This window comes from Haemaphysalis longicornis, unplaced genomic scaffold (genome assembly GCF_048455015.1).
Source record: "Haemaphysalis longicornis isolate Haplotype H1 unplaced genomic scaffold, Haemaphysalis longicornis Haplotype H1 scaffold_4, whole genome shotgun sequence".
Taxonomy (NCBI): Eukaryota; Metazoa; Arthropoda; class Arachnida; order Ixodida; family Ixodidae; genus Haemaphysalis; species Haemaphysalis longicornis.
Window position 1 is genome coordinate 26,460,366 of NW_027526361.1, and position 18,592 is coordinate 26,478,957.

The window sequence follows — 18,592 nt, forward strand, 5'->3', positions numbered from 1 at the left end:
TAATTAGGATAATTGCGTAAACGTAGACGATTGGTGGCTTTAGAATAGATAGGGAAGAGTTGAAAAAAAAAGAATGGTTAAAGATAAGACTTGGCGGGGAGGCTGGCTGAAAGCTTACTTTTCCGCATGAACGCGTTTGTGCGGGAAAGCTTTCTGTCGGGCTGCGGATTTTTAAAGGAAAAGAAATAACTGAAGGGCACGGAGCGATTGTGAAAGTAACACCGAGATTTCCGAAAAATTTACAGCAACTGTCGTTTCTGACATCCTTGAAAATTCATGCTTCTTGCTTCTTCTTGCTGGAAGTCTTCTTGCTGGAACACATGTAAAGCTAGGAAGGGGAGCTTGCGGATTGGCAAGTCGTTTATTGCCCGAACCCTCGGAGTCTTATTTATGAAAAATTGTACCAAGTGTCGTTTTTATTTATTTCAAATATATTTCCAAAGGGAGTGTAGAATTTTGTCTTTTGAGTGGCTGTCACCTGTTGTAGTCTCCAGCATGCGCTGCCTGTCAGCTTGCGTAATGCTTGAAAGAGAACACTTTTGTGTAAGGTGTTTCAGAGAGAGAGAGAGAGAGAGAGAGAGAGAGAGAGAGAGAGAGAGAGAGAGAGAGAGAGAGAGAGAGAGAGAGAGAGAGAGAGAGAGAGAGAGAGAGAGAGATAAACTTTATTAACCAAACAAATCGCTTCTTAAGCTGGCCGGTAACCTTGGCTGCTCTTTGGCCGTGACGCTCCACTGGATCATCAGGTCCGAGCTGCCCAGCACCTTAACTCAGTGCTCGCCTTCTGGTATCTGAAGGAATAGGTGTCTGGGTTATTTCCACATGGCTTGTTCTAGGGTTTCTGCTTCTCCGCACACGGGCAGCTCGAAGGGGGGGGGGGTAAATTTTGTTGTAGTTTAAGTGCAGTCTATATCTGCATCTGTATATATCTACATCTATATATACAGCAGACACAATCTCTCCAATGTTATTCACAGCACGTTTACAAAAGGTATTCAGAACATTGGATTGGGAACAGGTGGGCGTAAGGGTTATTGGGAATACCTCAGTAATCTCACATTTGGTGATGACGGTGCCTTTCCAAGTAATTCGGGGACGAATTGCGATGCATGATTGCCGCACTGTACAAGCAGAGTGAATCGCGGGCCTCCAAATTAATATGCAGAAAACTAAAGTAATTAATGCTCTGTAGCCCCAGGAGAGCACAGCAGTTTGAGATAAGTGGCGAGACAGTGGAAGTGGTCAGCGAAGATATCTACTTAGGCCAAGTAGTGACCCCGGATCCCAATAATTAAGGCTGACCTAACTAGAAGGATAAGAAGGGGGTGGAGTGCATTCGGCAGGCATTCTCAGATCATGAGTGGCAGCCTACCGCTGTCACTGAAGAGGAAAGTGTATAGCAGCTACATCTTACCGGTACTCACCCACAGGGCAGAAAATTTGGAGGCTCACTCAAAGGGTTCAATTTAAATCTTAAATTTTAAATTTAAATTTTAAATTTAAAACTCAGTGAGCAATGAGACAGAAGATGATAGGTGTAACATTAAGGGAGGAGAAGATCGGTGTGGTTCAGGGAACAAACGCGTGTTAAGGGCATATTAGTAGAAATGGGCGTGGGCAGGGCATGTAATGCGAAGGCAAGATAACGGCTGGTCAATAATGGTGACAGAGTGGATCCCTAGAGAAGGCAAGCGTGGCAGGGAGCAGCAGAAAGTTAGGTGGGCAGATGAGACCAAGAAGTTGGCGGGGATACATGGGCCGTGGTTAGCACAGGATCTGGATTATTGGAGATCTATGGGAGAGGCCTTTGCCCTGTAGTGGGCGTAGATCGGTTGTTGTTGTTGTTGTTGTTGATGATGATGATGATGATGATGATGATGATGGTGGTGGTGGTGGTGATATCTGCTTGACAGCGTATTGGTTTGTACTAGGGGTGGGCGATTGGTCGATTAACTTTCCGATTAATCGATTAATGCTTTAATCTCGATTATTTTTTTTAATCGGTTAATCGGTTGAAGTGTAGTGTGCCACGGGAGAAAGGCCGGCCGTCTTCAACCCTGCGTGCGACTTGGCGTTTTTTTTTGCGTTTTTTGCGTTCCATGTACCAGCCTTCTCCTTTCCATTAGCGGCCGCCACCCTGAACTGCCACGTTGCTTTTGTCCGGGGGCGGTATTCCCGTGTTTTGTCCCTTTTGTGTCCCTTTCAAAAGTGTCCCTTTTGAGCGAGCCCTGATTGGCTAAAAGCGAACACCCGGATGTGACGCCTTACAAGCACGGCGGAGCTATGAGCCGTGGCTACTAGGAGCAGACGATTTGGAGCAGACGATTTTTCGTCGCCTTGTTGTTGGTTCGCTCGTGGAACAAAAAACACATAAAAGATACTCTGATACGATTTCACTCCTTTAAAATGCGTTTGCAAGAACAGTTACGGTATTTGAATCAAAGGCCCACTGCTTAACCGGAAGTTCGTCACGATGAAAGGGACGCAAAAGGGACGTTTTAAGTGACGTTTTAAGAGACCCCCGGCCTGGAGCAGTGGAACACGGTAAATTTAAAATTTTTCAAGCAAACCTTTGGCGTCTTTACCTTGGGAGGAGCGCGACGCAAGAGGAACAAAATGAGAGGTGAGAGGGAAAGCGAAGGGAGGCATTTACTTGGCAAATGTCGACAAAGATGATCGTCTTTTGTCGACATTTGCAACGGAAGGAGCAGAAACGCGGCCATTTTTTTATCCTGGGCTTTTTTCTAGGATTTTATCCTGGTTAAGCTCGCATGCACGTGGTGAGTCACATGGTCAGGTGACTACCCAGCTACAGAGAGCGCATGCGCCAAGCCGGCAGCCTCGGCGGCGGCGGCGGCGGCTAGCGAACGCGGACGTCGGTAAAGCTTGACATGGCAAGTCACGTGGTGCGTTGCCAAGGGTACGGCGCAGCTGCGGTCAAATGAAGGCCGAATTCCCCGCGACGGTTAAACAGCTCGACGAGATTAGTGAAGCGTTACTTTAATATCTAGTCCTCCCCAGACGGTGTCCCCAGTAGCCAAGCTGTAGCTTCTGCGCTTAGCCTTCGACATCAGAAGACGCTTAGAAAACCACGCCATGTAAGGTTATATATGCTTTGCTACTTTTGTCCAGCGGTTTCGCGGCGGATCCGCAATTTCCCCTTTCGACTGGAGACACACCCCCAGCAACACACCCCTCGAGGCGCATCGTGTGATCCACTGGGCCCGCTTTCGGTGCTGCGCACAAGGCCCCGTTTTCAGTCGTTCTGATCAGCACGAGCGGCGGCAGCCGCCGCGGATGCGGCCGATCAGCTGATCGGCAGCCGACCACCGCCGCAGCTGTAAATTCTGCCACGAACCAGGAACTCTGGCACACATATTATTCGACTGCACAAAAAACTCGGACCTTCCGCCTCTGAACCCGTCCCCTTCCCCTGAGCAGTGGGAGATACTGCTGTCCAGCTGTCGACCTGAGGACCAGCTACTGCTTGTGACCAGGGCTACGGCAGCCTGGACAGCACATGGGCTCCTGGACTGAGGAACCACTCTCGCATTATTGCGTAATAAAGTTGTCTCTCTCTCTCTCTCCCATGCATGCACCGCTGGGTCGCCTCGAGCTACGTGACTAGTCTCGGGCTCTGCGAAGAGGAACGGCGCGTTCCCCGCGTTCGCCAGGCCTCCTTCTGCGAGCGTCGAACGAGACCGAATGGCTTTTAACCGTGGTCGGCAATACAGCAACATCAAAGGTTAACCAAGCGAAACCAAGACTCAACCAGACTAAGCCAAGCTTTTGCTTTGCAAGTCCAAGGTTAACTGAGCTAAGCCGCAGCCATTTCTTACTTTTAAGTGCGATGCACTTCTTAAGCGACCCTGAACCTGCGTTCACCGGCGATGTCCGCATCACATACCCACGTGGGGGATTGGCCAGGAATCTCCTCTTCTTCCTTGGCAACGGGGGGAGATGGGCGCGCGCTGCCTGGCCGCTGACATGGCACATACCCACGTGGGGGATTGGCCAGGAATCGGTCGTGAGAAGGGCTAATGCACCCGCTTAAATGCATCTTTCTTTCTTTGTAGTTGTGTGTGTGTGTGTGATCTCTCTTTCGCGAACATTACCGAACCGCGCAAATTCAACTCGTGCATTCGCACTTTCACATTCTTCCCCTCGGGGAAATGTGGGGAATTTTTTCAAAGGGGACAGTTACGAGAATACCGCCCCTGATCGTCGCTGTCAGTTTAAACGATCTATTGGAGTCGCGTCCGCTGGCAAAGGGAGAACTCCGCGCTGTTCCCGCCACGCAGCTCTGAGCAGAAAATGCTCTTTGGGGGGTTCGTTTAACCGAAACAACATGCTTCCGCATCGCGGAACCCCCCAGCAGAAGCGATCGGTGGCTGCTGTTTGAAGAATTTACACTCTCAAAGTCATTAAGCAGATTGTACAGCACCATTGTACGCTGGCCAGCGAACCCTGCGTCCCAAGATGTTTTCCCTAAAAGACCGTCTGTCTCGTGTGCCACCGTCCTCACCTTTTTTGCGCTAAGCCTCCCATTCGACAGAGATCGCCGCGAACATGTGTGGGAATGGCTTTCTCATCTGGAAGTTAAGTCGTCCACCACGCCCACTGAAAATACTCCCAGCAAAAAGCGAAAGTACCATTTTGCGGCGGAAAATTAAGAACAAAGCACACCTGCCGCTTTAAGGCAGAAATAGCCGACGACGATCGGGATCCCTTGCAATGGTGGAGGGTGCAGAGTTCCCTCCTTCCAAAACCAGCACCCGTTGTAAAAATGCTGCTGTGTGTCCCGGTAACCTCAACGCCATGCGAGCGTGTGTTCAGCACAGCCGGGATGACTGTCAACAAGAAAAGAAACTTTCTACTGCCTGAAAATGTTAACGAGCTTGTTTGCCTCCGCAGCAGGCTAAATTATCATTATTGTATAAAACGATTTGTACAAACTAATAGCAACAGCGTGAAAATAAAAACAACCATAAGGAAAAACTGAACATTCTTTGTGTTTTAAGGGTTATTCACATAATGAACACATCCGATTAATCGATTAATTAACCAATTAAAGAGATCTGATTAATCTGATTAAAATTTTTGACCGACGCCCAGCCCTAGTTTGTACGAGTCACGATAGCCTTGGATAGCGCCGGGTCGGCTGGTAGTATTTGTCGGTGGAAGAGGCGGTAGTGCGCCGTAATCTCTTGGCACGTTAGGGAACTGTCTACCGCTGATAAGGCTCCGTGGAAAGGGTCTGGGCTAGGCCCGGCTTGTACGGTGCACGAGATCTCGAGCTGACCTATTTGCTGCCTCGTTTCCTCCCAAGCCTGTATTGGCTCGAGCCCATTAAAACCCTGCCGGGGCATCGGGTGAATTTTGACTGAGAATTTTGGGTGCCTGGGGCGAAATCATGCCTCTGGAGAAATTTCGAACGGCCGTTTTCGAATCTGAGATTATAATTTATGGGGGGGGGGGGGTCGGATTGTGAGAAATGGCTAGGGCGACTGCCGTCTCTCCCCCCACTGCCTGCCGGTAAGGGCGTATCGTTAGCGGTTTGACTGGAAGGGGGGCGGGGGTATCTGGCTTGTTAATCATGGCTCAAGGTGGCTTGCACTGGCGTCAGTATAGCTGTCATGTTTTTGTGCACAGTGAAAGGCTGCACATTTATCTTATGCTCTTATCTCTGGGAGCGCTAAAAAGCTAGAAGTGAATAACAAGAAAGGACTGTGATTATGTCACGCGCAAGCTATGTACTACGTAGGCATTGTGTGTCAACGAAATATATTGTCTGACCTGTCAATGCTAACGACATCGGAGAGGGAAAAAACTGACCCGTTCTAGGCGCGCAAGCACGCATCATTCGGTTCATTCGCGTCCAAACAGGTCTAGCTTGTTCTTTTTAACACGTGCGCATTAGGCTGTTTTTTTTAACACGAAAGTGTTTTATTCCTGGATACATTAAGATGTGATTGACGTCATATCCGCCACGGAAATGACGCCGATACAACGAAGCAAGCGGCCTGTAAAGGGTGCACTCCTGCACACAGCGTCTTCTTGCGGTGAAGCAACCTTTAGTACGTTATACTTAGGGTTGTTCGTTTTCGGTTTTATATTTTAACACGAAAGTGTTTTATGCCGGAATGCACGAAGATTTCACTGACGTCATATCCGTCACAGAAATGACGCCAGTACACCTTTGCCGAATTGATTCACCAGCAGGACGTCTCTCGCCAAGCACACCCACAAGACAGCTGCAGATTTCACTGCACATTTCACTTTAGCGTTTTACCGATTCCTATGACCGAGGAATCAACCACAGTTTTTTTTATCTGCACCTATCGCCCTCTCTCCCTACTAGCGCGGCTCCTCTTTCTTTTCTCGGGCCATTTCTTATCGTGGTGGCCGTGAACACGATCGCAAGCGCAAGCGCGCCGAGCCACGCACCAGCCCTACACCGCGCTTCTAGACTGCGTAGGCGCGGTGCATGCCGACAGCACCCCCCCTCTTTCTTCTCCGTGTGCTGCCGTTTGCTCTTTCGGAGGCTTCAGAGTTCGCGCGCAGACTTTTTGTTTGACCCTCTTACTGCTTAGCAACACAATAAAAGGAGGGGCGGAGAGCACGTATAAAAAGCATATAAAGCAATAATCATAGCATGAAAGCATATATGTGCCATCAAAGTTTGCGACATATTTAAAGAGCTAATACAGCGGAAAACCATCGATTAGGTGAAAAATCCCGCTCTTCGACTGTGTAAGTATTTTGCGGATCCTCTTAAGCAGAAAACTTGTTTGTATGTGAACCTGTTTCAATTCTATCGATTTTTTGCCCATGATGGGCTCACGGCGGAATCCTGTAGAATACTGCTGCATATTATCTATTAAAATGAGCGCTCAAATGGACAATGATTAACCGAAACACATTCCGAACTCGCAATTGGTCAACGGAGCGCTCATTGGCAAGAAATTATTTCGAATATCGCAGAGGTGCTTGCCAGCACTCTGAGAGAGCTCAGAGAAAAATTATAACGCTAAAGGGACAGCGAAGTAAATTTCTCGAACTATTTTTCTGTCTGTATTGTGTTGTAGAACGCATGTCAGGAGAGAGAGAGACGGCACCAGGCATCTTGCTGAGGCGGGTGCTTGATTTATTTCCTGCGCGTGGCTCGGCCTCCTCTTAAAACAATGCGCGGCGGATGATGATGATGATGACGATGGTGGTGGTCGTGAAGCACCGGCGATTCTGGCGCTGCCATGGGGATGATGGTGACGACGACGATGATGATACTACAATGTTGTTGAACTCATACAGTGTTTGAGCTCGTTGAGCCAAAACCTCACTCAATAGATACGTCATAAAGAGGGAAAGGAGAGAGAGGGCTGAGGGCACTTAACGATTGTGTCCCGAACTGCCGCACTGACGTCATACGGGTTCGCCTCATCTCATTTCTCAAAATATTCACGCTGATTTACCCTATCCTTATTATCGACATTGTGATTGTTGACGCGGAGATAATATGAAGTTAAAGCCACCGCAGTTTTGTTAACTTGCGTCCCTCTACAAATGTCACGTCACAGACAACGTCACCAAACTGGAAAAAAGGGTGGGAAAGAGGTTTTTTGATATTGTTGACTAAAGCGCCGAAATTACACTTGGGCCTAAGGCTCGCCGTAGTGAAGGGCCCCGGATCAATTTGGCCACTTGGGTATGTTTAACGTGTTCCGAAAGCGCGACACACGGGATTTTTCGCTTTTCGCCTCCACCAGAAAAGCTGCCACCAGGGCAGGGAATCGCACCCACGTTCTTGGGCTCAGCAGCACAACGCCTCAGCCCCTGCGCTACCGCAGCGGTAGGCGAGGAAGAAGATAACTACCTTGAAACGATCTTTTCGTGCGGAAGAACGGATGTAAATTGGTTGAGAAAACTTGAAACACGATTTAGTCACTTCAGTCTGTGACCATACATTGTGGATAATGTTGCAATTCAGTTCAGAGCGCCTTGAATGCAGCATCAATATTCCCTGTTGCGAAATATCCATGTATTATAAAACAAGTAGTCACCCAATTTCCCGTTAAATTAATATACAAACCTGTTTTCTGTAATTTCCGGCAGAACCGGTGCCTGTCAGGTTCAGCGCCTGTAACTCGGAGAAAAATCCTTTCTTGAGCCTTGCGGCATCAAACTCGCTTGGGGTTAACGCCCTCCGTCCGCTGGTTGAATTCAGTATTTTCCCGGAGGTAACGATAACCGGCATATAAAGCAAAGAATTTGGGACTTCTAGACTTAAGAACATTACGGATTTAATACGAACACTTAATACGAACGAGCACTTAATTTGATACGAACACGCATACCACACAGCCGACTCACGAGCAGAGACCAGAAAGACCGCGCTTCTGAGTTGAAGAGCAGACGAAAAAAAAGAAGGGGGCTGGTTTTCCCCTTATCACCTTTCCGCACTTTGTTCAGTTTATGCCTACGCCAACGTTAATTTATGTTGCGCCTCGTGCTATGCGGCGTTCGCTTGCTCGCCGCAGATCCCAGACATGCCATACCGTATTCATGCGGTAACTAGTATCATGAAAACGCCAAAAAGCTGGATCGTCTTTCGCACTTTATACTAAACTGCGCGTACAGTTTTGGCGTGCCACAAATTGGCGTAGGTAGAAGGAACTACTATAGAGCGCTGCTGGGGAATTCAGCACCAGGTGAATTCTGGAACAGGGAATTGCGTGGAAAAGGCCAGCGTTATCTTCCCGTCCGCAGCGCGTATAAATTAGGTTCTCTGCGGTGCAAACTCCCCGATATGCGAGCTAAGCCGTGTGCAGCCACCCCTTCGCCTCTGAAACATTTATCAGCACTTTATGCCGCACAGTGGCCATGTGTGTGCGAATTCGATTAACATATGCACTTGCTCTGCTTCGCCGGAAACAGGTGGCTTCATTGGGGATAAGGTGAAGGCTCTTCGGGAGAAGATGCCCGGATGAAGGAGGGCTCACTCTCCTGCTCCAAGCAACTGGGCTCGGAAAATATCGAGCTTCACACTCGCAGAAAGAGGCAACTGAACTTCTTACCTGGAATAGTGGTGCTATGGAATAAAATACACGGAAGAGTGCGCTTTCGTGTCGTTTTATTTTGTATACGCCTGACAAGGCGGTGCCTTTGTTTTTTTTAGGGCAACTCCGGCACTGGAGCTGCATTTTTTTACGCTAAAAATAGTATTCTCTTTGGCCATAAAAGCGCCGTCTTCTCCTTTCTTCTCTTTTTGTTTGTTCCCGGCAGGCTATGCTGCTGCTGCGGCCTCTGCGGCCACGCACTTTCTTTCCACGGCAGTCCAGCGACGGTAGCAAAAACGATCGCCACTTAACGTCGGCTACGTCCTAGTGTTTCCTTCACTCGACGTACTTGCTTTGTGTTCCCGCATTGCGGAGTCGCGCTTGGTGCGCGAGGAGCCCGGCTCACCCTGCAGGCCGGGGGTGAGACCACCGCTGATGGAAAGGCTCGGGGGCGAATCCTCCCCTCTTTTTCCTCCCCAGGGCTTGAAGGTGTCGTCCTGGCGCCTGCCACCCCAGGGCCTGAAGACGACGTCTTCTTTCTTTCCACCCCACGGATTGAACGGGTCCTGCCGCTTACCGCCCCACGGGTTGAACGAATCGTCGGCGCCGCGTTTCCCGCCCCAGGGGTTGAAGGGGTCCTGCTTCTTGCCTCCCCAAGGGTTGAATTGGTCGTCGGGGCCGCGCTTGCCGCCCCAGGGATTGAAGAAGCCGTCCTTGTTCGAGCTGTCCTTCTTGCCTCCCCAAGGGTTAAACAGGCGGTCCCTTTTTCCACCCCACGGGTTGAAGCGGTCCTCCCGCTTTCCTCCCCACGGTTTAAACGTTTCCCCCTCACCGTCGACCCTCTTCCCTGCCCACGCAGAGAACTCGTCGGGGGCCCCCTTTCCACCCCAGGCTGGGAAGAGGTGCTCGTCAGTTTCCCTTCCGTCCACCTGGCTGTCCGGGTGGCTACCAGATGATCTCTTGCCTCCCCACGGATTGAAGGAGTTCTGGCTGTCCTGCTGCCTCTTGCCGCCCCAGGAGCCGAAGCGGTCGCCCCTCTTGCCTCCCCAGGGGTTGAAGGTCTGCTCCTTTTGGTCGGCCCTCTTTCCGCCCCAGGGGCTGAATGACTCCGCGCCCCCGGGCCCACGCGCCGACTGAACCGAAGACTTGTGTAGGCGATGCACCTTGTAGGAGCCGTCGGGCGCGAAGCGCTCGCTCATGGGCGAGTCTAGCAGGGCGTCGAACGCGGCGCTCCGCTTGCCGCCCCAGGGGCTGAAGTGTCGCTTGAAGCCCTCGGTACGCATGTGCTGCAGCGTGGCCGGCGAGACGTTCCAGCGGGTGAGCGAGTCCCCGCTGAGGCCGAAAGCCTTGGCGAGCAAGGAACGCTCCTCGTCACTTCCCACCGGGTGCTGGGCCGAGGCTGCGTTGAACCACAGGACACTGCCCGCCAGGAGGACAGGGAGGAGCAGTGGTTGCAGCTGAAAGAAGGCACAGCCAACCATGACGACATCGCAAAGGGACATGTACTCTTACAACGCGTCGCCCCACGACTTTCGAGTATTTTGCGTCGTTAAAGCAGGTACACGGGCGTAGCGTTCTCGTTTAAGGCTCTACACACACAGCTACGTTTTACGTTACATTCGAGCACTAAAATGTTCACATTCTCCAGAACATTCTGTAGGACGATCAAGATTTGCGGTGTTTCCCCTAACTGCATGCACTGCACTCATGCACTGCAGCCTATCATAGGAACTTTAAAAGGTTCCTTTCAAAGCACCAGGAAAACGTTTTTATGACTTTATGAATATAAATAACTAGCATCACTATTAAGAAATATTTCAGCTGTAGTGTTTTATATTATAATTTATTGTGCGTAGTGGACGATCCCGTTGTTTACCCTCAGCGATGTACGTCCCTCTGAGCAAGCCTACCTAGAAACAAAAACACTATCAGAAAATAAAAACTCACACGGCACGTAAGCACATCTAGGGAAATGTGAATTTGAAAGCATTAAGATCCTGCAACACTTTTTGAACTTCTTTTTTTTTCAAAATCTGAAATGCTTTCCGAACGTAGCCAACACGCGCATCCAGTATGCTGTCACAATCTAAATACTTCTGCTCTACACCCATCAGATAACTGAAAACTTGCTCAAAGTGGTTTCACGGCTATTGGCGGCTTTCTTTCAATTTCAGCAGTAGTCGTGTTGTATAGCTACGAAAGCAAAGCAAAAATTGTAAGATGTACCGGCGGCGACGAGCAGATCTCGCAGTGCCGCTGTGTGCTACTGCTTTCGCCTCTGTGTGCTACTGCCGTGTGGGATATCTACTGCTTTCGCAGTGTCTTCAGGTATAAATAAAAGAGTGAAAGCGTACATCGGGAGAGCTGGAGGGTTTTCTTTAATACTCCTTGAACTCCGCTGGACGTTCCATGTCCCGCAGACAGCCCTGGGTCATTGAAAAGTACTCTAAGAAGTCACAGTGGGACGTCTTCACCGCAGTGTTCCAGAATAGTGATAGATTGATTGATTGATTGATTGATTGATTGTGGGGTTTAACGCGCCGACGCAACGCAGGCGATGAGGCGCGCCGTAGTGGAGGGCTCCGGATTAATTTTGACCACCTGGGGATTTTTATCGTGCGCCGAAATCTCGTACACACAGGCGTTTTTGCTTTTCGCCTCCATCAGAAAAGCGGCCGCCGCGGCCGGGAATCGAACCCGTGACCTCGTTCTCAGCAGCGCAACGAATGTTCCAGAATAACCAATTGAAGTGGCCTACTGTGCAGATTAGACGAATGACGTGGCCGAGCATCAATTTGAGTGAAAAAGGGCATTTGCGCAGGGACACTGCGCGATGAAAAACGCCATTCACACCTTGCGTGCTGTCCCTGCCCACATGCACTTTCTTTAACCGCGTAGCTGTTCTCTGTTGAGGCTTTCATGGGACGAGACGTGGTAATGCGGGCACAGCGATTTAGAGGGGGGATAGCCTAGCGAGAGTGAGAGCAAGCGCCAAGCACACGTGCAGTGCAGTGGGGGGAGGGAGAGCAAGCGCCAAACAGGTTCAGCGTAGTGGGGAGATTGGGTGAGGACGCCAAGCGCAGGTGGGCGGATTCAAGGGTAGGAGGAGAGCAGTTGGTCACTTGGAGTGCGCGTTTGCAACGAGTGGTTCGGAGGAGTGCGGATATATAGGCGAGTGCACTTGGTGGTCGTTTTTGGAATGTTAGGAAACGGAAAATGGTCATTTCTCGAATGTTCGGAAAATCTCGCGCTCGCCGGAAGAAGCCTACCTTCGGGAGCGCCGGGGGGAGGTCGGCGCGCGATACGGGGACGGCGTCGTCGAGATGATCCAGAAGACCACGCGAGGGATACTGAAGCCATGCGCAAGCGGACGGATGACCGCTCAGCCCGTTTCAGCTTGTGCAAATGCTTGCTTTGAGAAGTTCTATGAAACATAGCTTGCGATCAGCGAACGTCAGGCAGTTTCGTTGTTCCCATCAACGTTCGCGGCGCTAAGTCAGTGAACCTGGGCTAATTTTTTAGTCAGATCATATGTTGGGCTTCGCCAATTGCCGAATTTCAACACTTCGTCACTTCAGTTGGTCATTCTGGAGCGCTGCGGCGAAGACGACCTACGGGGGCTGCTTGGAGTGTGCTGCACGAATGGCCGCATTAAGAGCGGCAGTAGAACAACTGCCGCCACCGCCCTCTCCATTTTTTCACGTGGCTATGCGCTTGCCAAAGCGTTGTCTAGCAGCACGCGCTGCTTTTTTTGCATTTCATTTCTGAAGCACTCGCTATGGAACACTCGCGGCCAATGCGAGTTTATGTGTCGCGTTTCTGGGGCTGTGGTTTTCCCCTCTACGAGCACCTTAACGCTATCGCATTAAGAAGTCATTACTGCATCAAGGTTTCTTTTGGACGCAGCTTATTCTTCAATAAAAAACTCCTTTACTTTGACTTCGTATGTCTTAATCTCTGTCAAGTAGCAATGAGGGTCAATGTTAACACTCCATTACGCTCAAAAACTATATTACAATTCTTCTATACAGCAACTGCATTTTAACGGAAGTGAAATAACGAACGCGCATGAAACACGTATTTCTTGTGGTATTAAGAAAACCTGGTCTAGAAATATAGCGAGGCTTACTTTACGGGCAAAGCAGCGCTCATCTAGAGTACCCGATATTTTGCAGTTATTCGCATTATAGCACATTTGCAATTTTTTTAACCGCGAGGAACGCCCAAGCAAGTGTGACAGCCTGGAGCAGAAAATTCTTTTCTCTTTGTAAGTGAGCGTGATTGAACGTGACTTTGCTGTTACGGCAGACTAGCTGACTGCAAATTTTATGCAGCATGCTAGCAAGTGAACGCGAATGGGGCACTTGTGATTTTACAGCGTATAACGAATAGCACACGACGCTCCTTGTATATAGCCACCACGCGATGTCATCGTGATGCGCTGATCGACCGTTTCTTTTTAGATGCGAAGCATCTCATGCTCGGTGCTGTGTCCCTCCCTCCCTTGTCGTCGTTGTCCGCCGTCCACACACTCACTGTGCATGCTGGGCCAGGCAACGCTGATGATTATTGTGGCAGGATGCCCCTAGGGATTGGCCAACCAAAGAATCCACCACGATATAGCTTCGCGTTTAACCACCGTCGTCATCTGGGAGCTCTGAGTACCACACCCCCACTGCGCATGCCTGGCCAGGCAGCACCGCTGATTATGATTGTGGCAGGGTGCCCCTAGGGATTGGCCAACCGATAATGCGAAGTAGCTTAGGGTTAGAGACGCGACGGTAGCCGCTGCATAATTCGCTGGGGGCGCCACTGTAGCTCCCCGGTATAAATGACGCGCGCGCGCTCCGCTCCCCTCATTCTCCTCCCGCAACGCCGCGATCGAACTGAAAACTAATGGGAACTTGAGTCGACCCCATGGCTGCTTCGCATACTACTCAGGGTTCCCCTACGGGAAGATAGTGAATTTTTTTTTTCCTGATTTGTATCGTTGACTAAGGACTTGTCCCACCACTTTATATTACAGCAAGCGCCATCTTCGGGGCCTCTCCATGGAGAGGCCCCGAAGATGGCTATAAAGTTAATTCACTCACTTATTCTAGTGTTTAATTTAGCCTTAAAAATATGAGTTCTGAAATTGAAATGGGTAAGGCGATTTTCTCGTGTAAATTCGCTATCCTATTCACAGGGCTCCTGAACACGTAGGCTGCATCGCATGGGCCTACCTCGAAGCCAAGCACGATCTGAAGTACACTTCGGAATGAAATCCGCAGAGTCAATGCAACCATTTAACGCACTTAACCTCTTCCGAGTGCAGATGAAGTCCCCGAACCCATTACATACTACGCATATGCACGCCCCGAGCAAGAACCAAAGAGCGCCCATTATAACCGGAAGGTTGCTGTTCCATAAAACCACGAATCGCTGGCTTCTGACCAGAACACAATAAGATCTGCGATGCGTTTGGAAGACCGCCCGTCGCTGCGAGCCAATACGCAATGGGCGCTCCCGGTGGTGACGTCACCCGCTACCACGGCTCACGCTCACGGAGGCGCTTTCGGCAGGCTCTTTCGTGTGAACACCAAGTAACATGTTTCAACCGAACTGAACCGGCCAGAACTTGAGCGGCAGCAGAGACTCTGGCGGCAGTGTCTCTGAGACCCTGGCACTGGGCTGTTATGCCCCGCAGAGCTGGGCGCGCGTGCGCCCTGTACTCACCGTCGACAATCGCCCACTTACGCTCGATCCGCCGGCATTTTTAGGACGAATACCATGAACCACAAACAGGCGTTCCTCGCGATAGTCAACAGTGAAAGTGAACTGATCTTGGGGCGATATTCACTAGGCGCAGCATTATTTACTAGAAATGACCTCGGTGTATACACTGCACAGGAGTAACCGTAGCCAGATAAGAACAGCCGAACGAAGTAGCGGCGGAAAACGCCACTTCCTGATTCCCGACGACCTATATGGTCGCTGACCGGTTCCTTTATTATACACATAAGACCCCTCTTCTGCAGATACCTACTGGCCACTCCAGTAGTCTAACAGTTGCGAAGTCAATTTTCCTCCCGGTACCAAATGTCACGTATGCTGTCGTCCGGCTAGTTATTTGAAATATTCAAATTGCTGTAAAAACTGTCTCATGTTCTTAAAAAGAGTTATTCCTCAATAACGGTGAATAGTTCTGAGTTTCAGACAAGTGTCAATAATAATGCTACGCGAACCACTAGAATGGGCCCCTCGGCGATGGCATATGGAACGACAAGCAGACGAGACCCAGCAAATGTCGTGAACGCAGTCAAGAGTTCGGCGAAAGTTCGTCTGGTGAAGTATCATGACGAAAGTTCGTCTGGTCAGGTATCAGTTTTGGGGAACCGGTACGGGTCCCGAAACGTCTCTATGTTCTCACCTTGACTTGGCCCGTGACAGAAAATACAGTGAGCGAAATGCAGATAATAAAACATGCGAAATAACCAGGCCCCAGACAGAAAATAAGCTCACAGGGACGAATATATGAACGCTAAATGGCTTGCGCCTAAGAGGTCTAAGACTATATTGGCATAGCATGCACGGAAGAAATTTCCTCTTCGGCCTAACAGGTCTGGCGACTTAATATTAGAGCAACAGGTTCATTTCGGGCTTCTCTTTCGCCCCTGAAGCACTAATATTTGCGCCTGTTGTCAACAAATAGATCCGTGAACTCCCACCGTCGCACAGGCTACGAAAATGCTGAACAGGAGTCATGGCAAGATGTGATCCAATATGAATAGATATGAAGGAAGATGTTTCCCAACGAAAAATCTTAAAAGTTTGCGTTTAACAGTGCTGAAGTAATCATTTTACATTCGCACTTGCACCGCAATAAATGCGTTGGCAATCAGTTGTCTGTCCTTCAAGCTACACAGCCTACCTAATATCAGAAATCACCTCATCACAGTCTACAGAGTTACCATAAGACGGCCACCGAGGTATCAAGTGCGGCTCTGAGCTGGCGCCAATAGTTTCCAGATGCTCTGGTGCATATTACACACCACCAGCATTGATCCTGTCAAGGTCAACCTCAGCGTCATTTGTACTTCGTATGGACGACTAGTGCCAGAAAGTTATCCTTATCCGTGAAACACCAGCCAAAAAATTTTCGAAATGGCGCACGACACGAACTCAAACCGAATAGAAATGCATGCCTTTAGGGCCAAACGTGGATATAAGACCTGCATTGATCGTTCGGCCAGAGGCTTTCCTTTTTTTTCCCTTTTCAAACCGATGAAAGCTATCCCTATCCTAGGCGGACTTTTTGACGTATTATCAGCGTTAAAAGGCCCCGACGAATAGCCCAGGTGCTAGGGAAACGCGCAAGTACAGGTATGCGTGACCACAACTCACCCCGACCGCAGATCCGCGGCGCATCTGCGTTCCCATAGCTGCCGCTGTTAGCTCACCGAGCGGCTTGTGTCGATGAGACGAGTAACGCCTGTTGTACGGCGAGCGTCGTTATATAGCCTCCCCGCCTCTAGCCGCGCGATGTCCTCTGGGACCCAGAAGCCAAGTAATCCGATTGTCATTCTTCTAAGGCGGCCGCAGAACCTCGTGGCGGCTTTTAGCTCGGCGGCGGTCTCAGCAAGAAAGCACGCTTCGTTTTTTTGTTTGTTTGTTTTCGTTTCCCCGCGTTCTTACTCGCAAGGCACTATCCTTTGCACGAGCCGTCCGCGCTAGAGACTGCTCCCAGCAGAAGTCCGAGGAGGAGAGTCGAGGGACGCTGGTTCTTGCTGCTTTGTTTCCACTGCGGTTCTGCGTGGTTGTTGCAGTCATTGTCGCCGGCTCGTGTAAGTTGGTGCTAATGTGTCTCTCCTACGTGCTTGCTCTCCGCGCCCTCTTCGGTTTGGCTTTAGCTTGGCGAGTGTCTCGGCGGTCATGGGCTAAAGGCCACACGCGCGCTCTTTAGCGTGGGGGTTGCTGTTGTGGGCTTTCCGGCTTTAAAGCACTTTTTGCCAGGACAAATTTGGCTGGCCTTTTCGGCGGCGCGTTGCTGCAAAACATAAGTTCCGAGCTTACCTCGTTATTTGATTTTCTTGTTCTTATCCTTCTCAAAAGACTCGTGCTTTTATGGGCACTGTGGTCAATGTAATAACAAGGCCGAGAAAACGTAATTGTCGCCCAGAACGAAGGTGGGAAAAAATAATTCCATTTCTTAAAAATGCTTAGAATTTCTTCAGAGATGGCATAGTCATTTCATTATGAATGGCCGGTGTGTAAAAACTGTTGAACCGCTATCAGGCTTTGAGTCCCGAGTGAGGGTGCTTCGAACTCCACGATATCGGCGTCACTAATTCGTACAAAAAACTTGTACCGAAGCATCTGAAACATTGCATGACGATCGGGAATGTGCAATTGAAAAACCTGGGAAGGATTAGAGAGTTAGGGGGGGGGGGGGGGGCACTGCAAGCCGGAGGCCGCTTCATCACTTCCCTGTACTAACTCGCATCTCCAAAGGCAATTCTCACTAAAAAGATAGCTTTGGAATATGATGATAAACATGATGATTATAATGATAATGATCACTGTTGTAATGGGGATGGGGATACCCTCAACAATTTTGGAACACGTTCTACGGATACCTTCATTGCGTTACTCTTTTTTAACTTCGTATTTTTGCAATGCCGCTTATGAAGAAGGTGTAACGATATGAAGAGAGAAGAAAGATGAAAGGAGAAAAAGAGAGAGCGGAATTAAGACAAATATAAGAGAGTAGGTAGAAGAGAGAGGAGGGGTATAAAAATTACAGGTGGTCAGGAAATCGACCCTGGACAAGTCTACAGGTGGTCATGACGTCCGGTTTCGTGTAATAAGTTCAACAGCGAGCTTCAGTAGCAATCTTGCACCCGCCGGTTGAAGCCACCCGGTTTATCCCACCGAAGACCAACCGCTATTAGCGCATTGTCCCGAGCGGTCCTTGTTTCTGTGGACATCCACAAGAAATGCTTGACGTAAGCTTCAGCCGGCGGAGCCGGACACTTGGGACATGTTCCTGGGTCGTCTGCTGCGGTCCCCAAGTCCACGTGGCTGAAGGGGTGAGAGCGCGGAGCCTCATGAGAGAAACTTTCTCCACCCGGAAAAGATTAGGGGGTACGGGAAGCAGACACACGAGGCAATTAGGGCACGTGTGTCCCTTCTCAGGAGAGATTCCATGGCTAAAAGGCGGGAGCGTGCATCACAAGGAAGTGGGCTAGTGGTGGATTAAGATTCAGGTGGGGCAAGAGAGTGCGAAAGATTGTCTGCTAATTAGTTCAAGAAATTGTGACCGTGCCCCTGTAGCCAATGTACGCGTATCATTAGCTTTGGAAGCTGTGATTGTGTTGGCAGATCAGAGGAGTCCTGTTTCACTTGCTTTAGGGGCTTCACTGCACTGACGAGTCTGTGTACACTTGGTGTTAGGGAGTGCGCTTTTAGATGTGATTGCGTCATATACAGCCTGGAGCTGCAGTAGCAGCTGGTCGGGTGTGCCGGTGGAAAAATAGCACTAGCATTTAAGTTCCGAG

At 49.8% G+C, this 18,592-nt stretch overlaps 1 protein-coding gene across 1 annotated transcript; it reads right to left on the minus strand.

The window, feature by feature from the left end:
* Positions 1-9,115: 9,115 nt before the first annotated feature.
* Positions 9,116-16,508, minus strand: LOC144180290 (uncharacterized). The gene is made up of 2 exons (XM_077708661.1): positions 16,440-16,508; positions 9,116-10,510 (listed from the first exon to the last, which is right to left on the minus strand). The coding sequence occupies exons 1-2, from the start codon at positions 16,473-16,475 to the stop codon at positions 9,371-9,373; spliced, it is 1,176 nt and encodes a 391-aa protein (XP_077564787.1). The 5' UTR covers positions 16,476-16,508; the 3' UTR covers positions 9,116-9,370.
* Between the last annotated feature and the right edge of the window lie 2,084 nt (positions 16,509-18,592).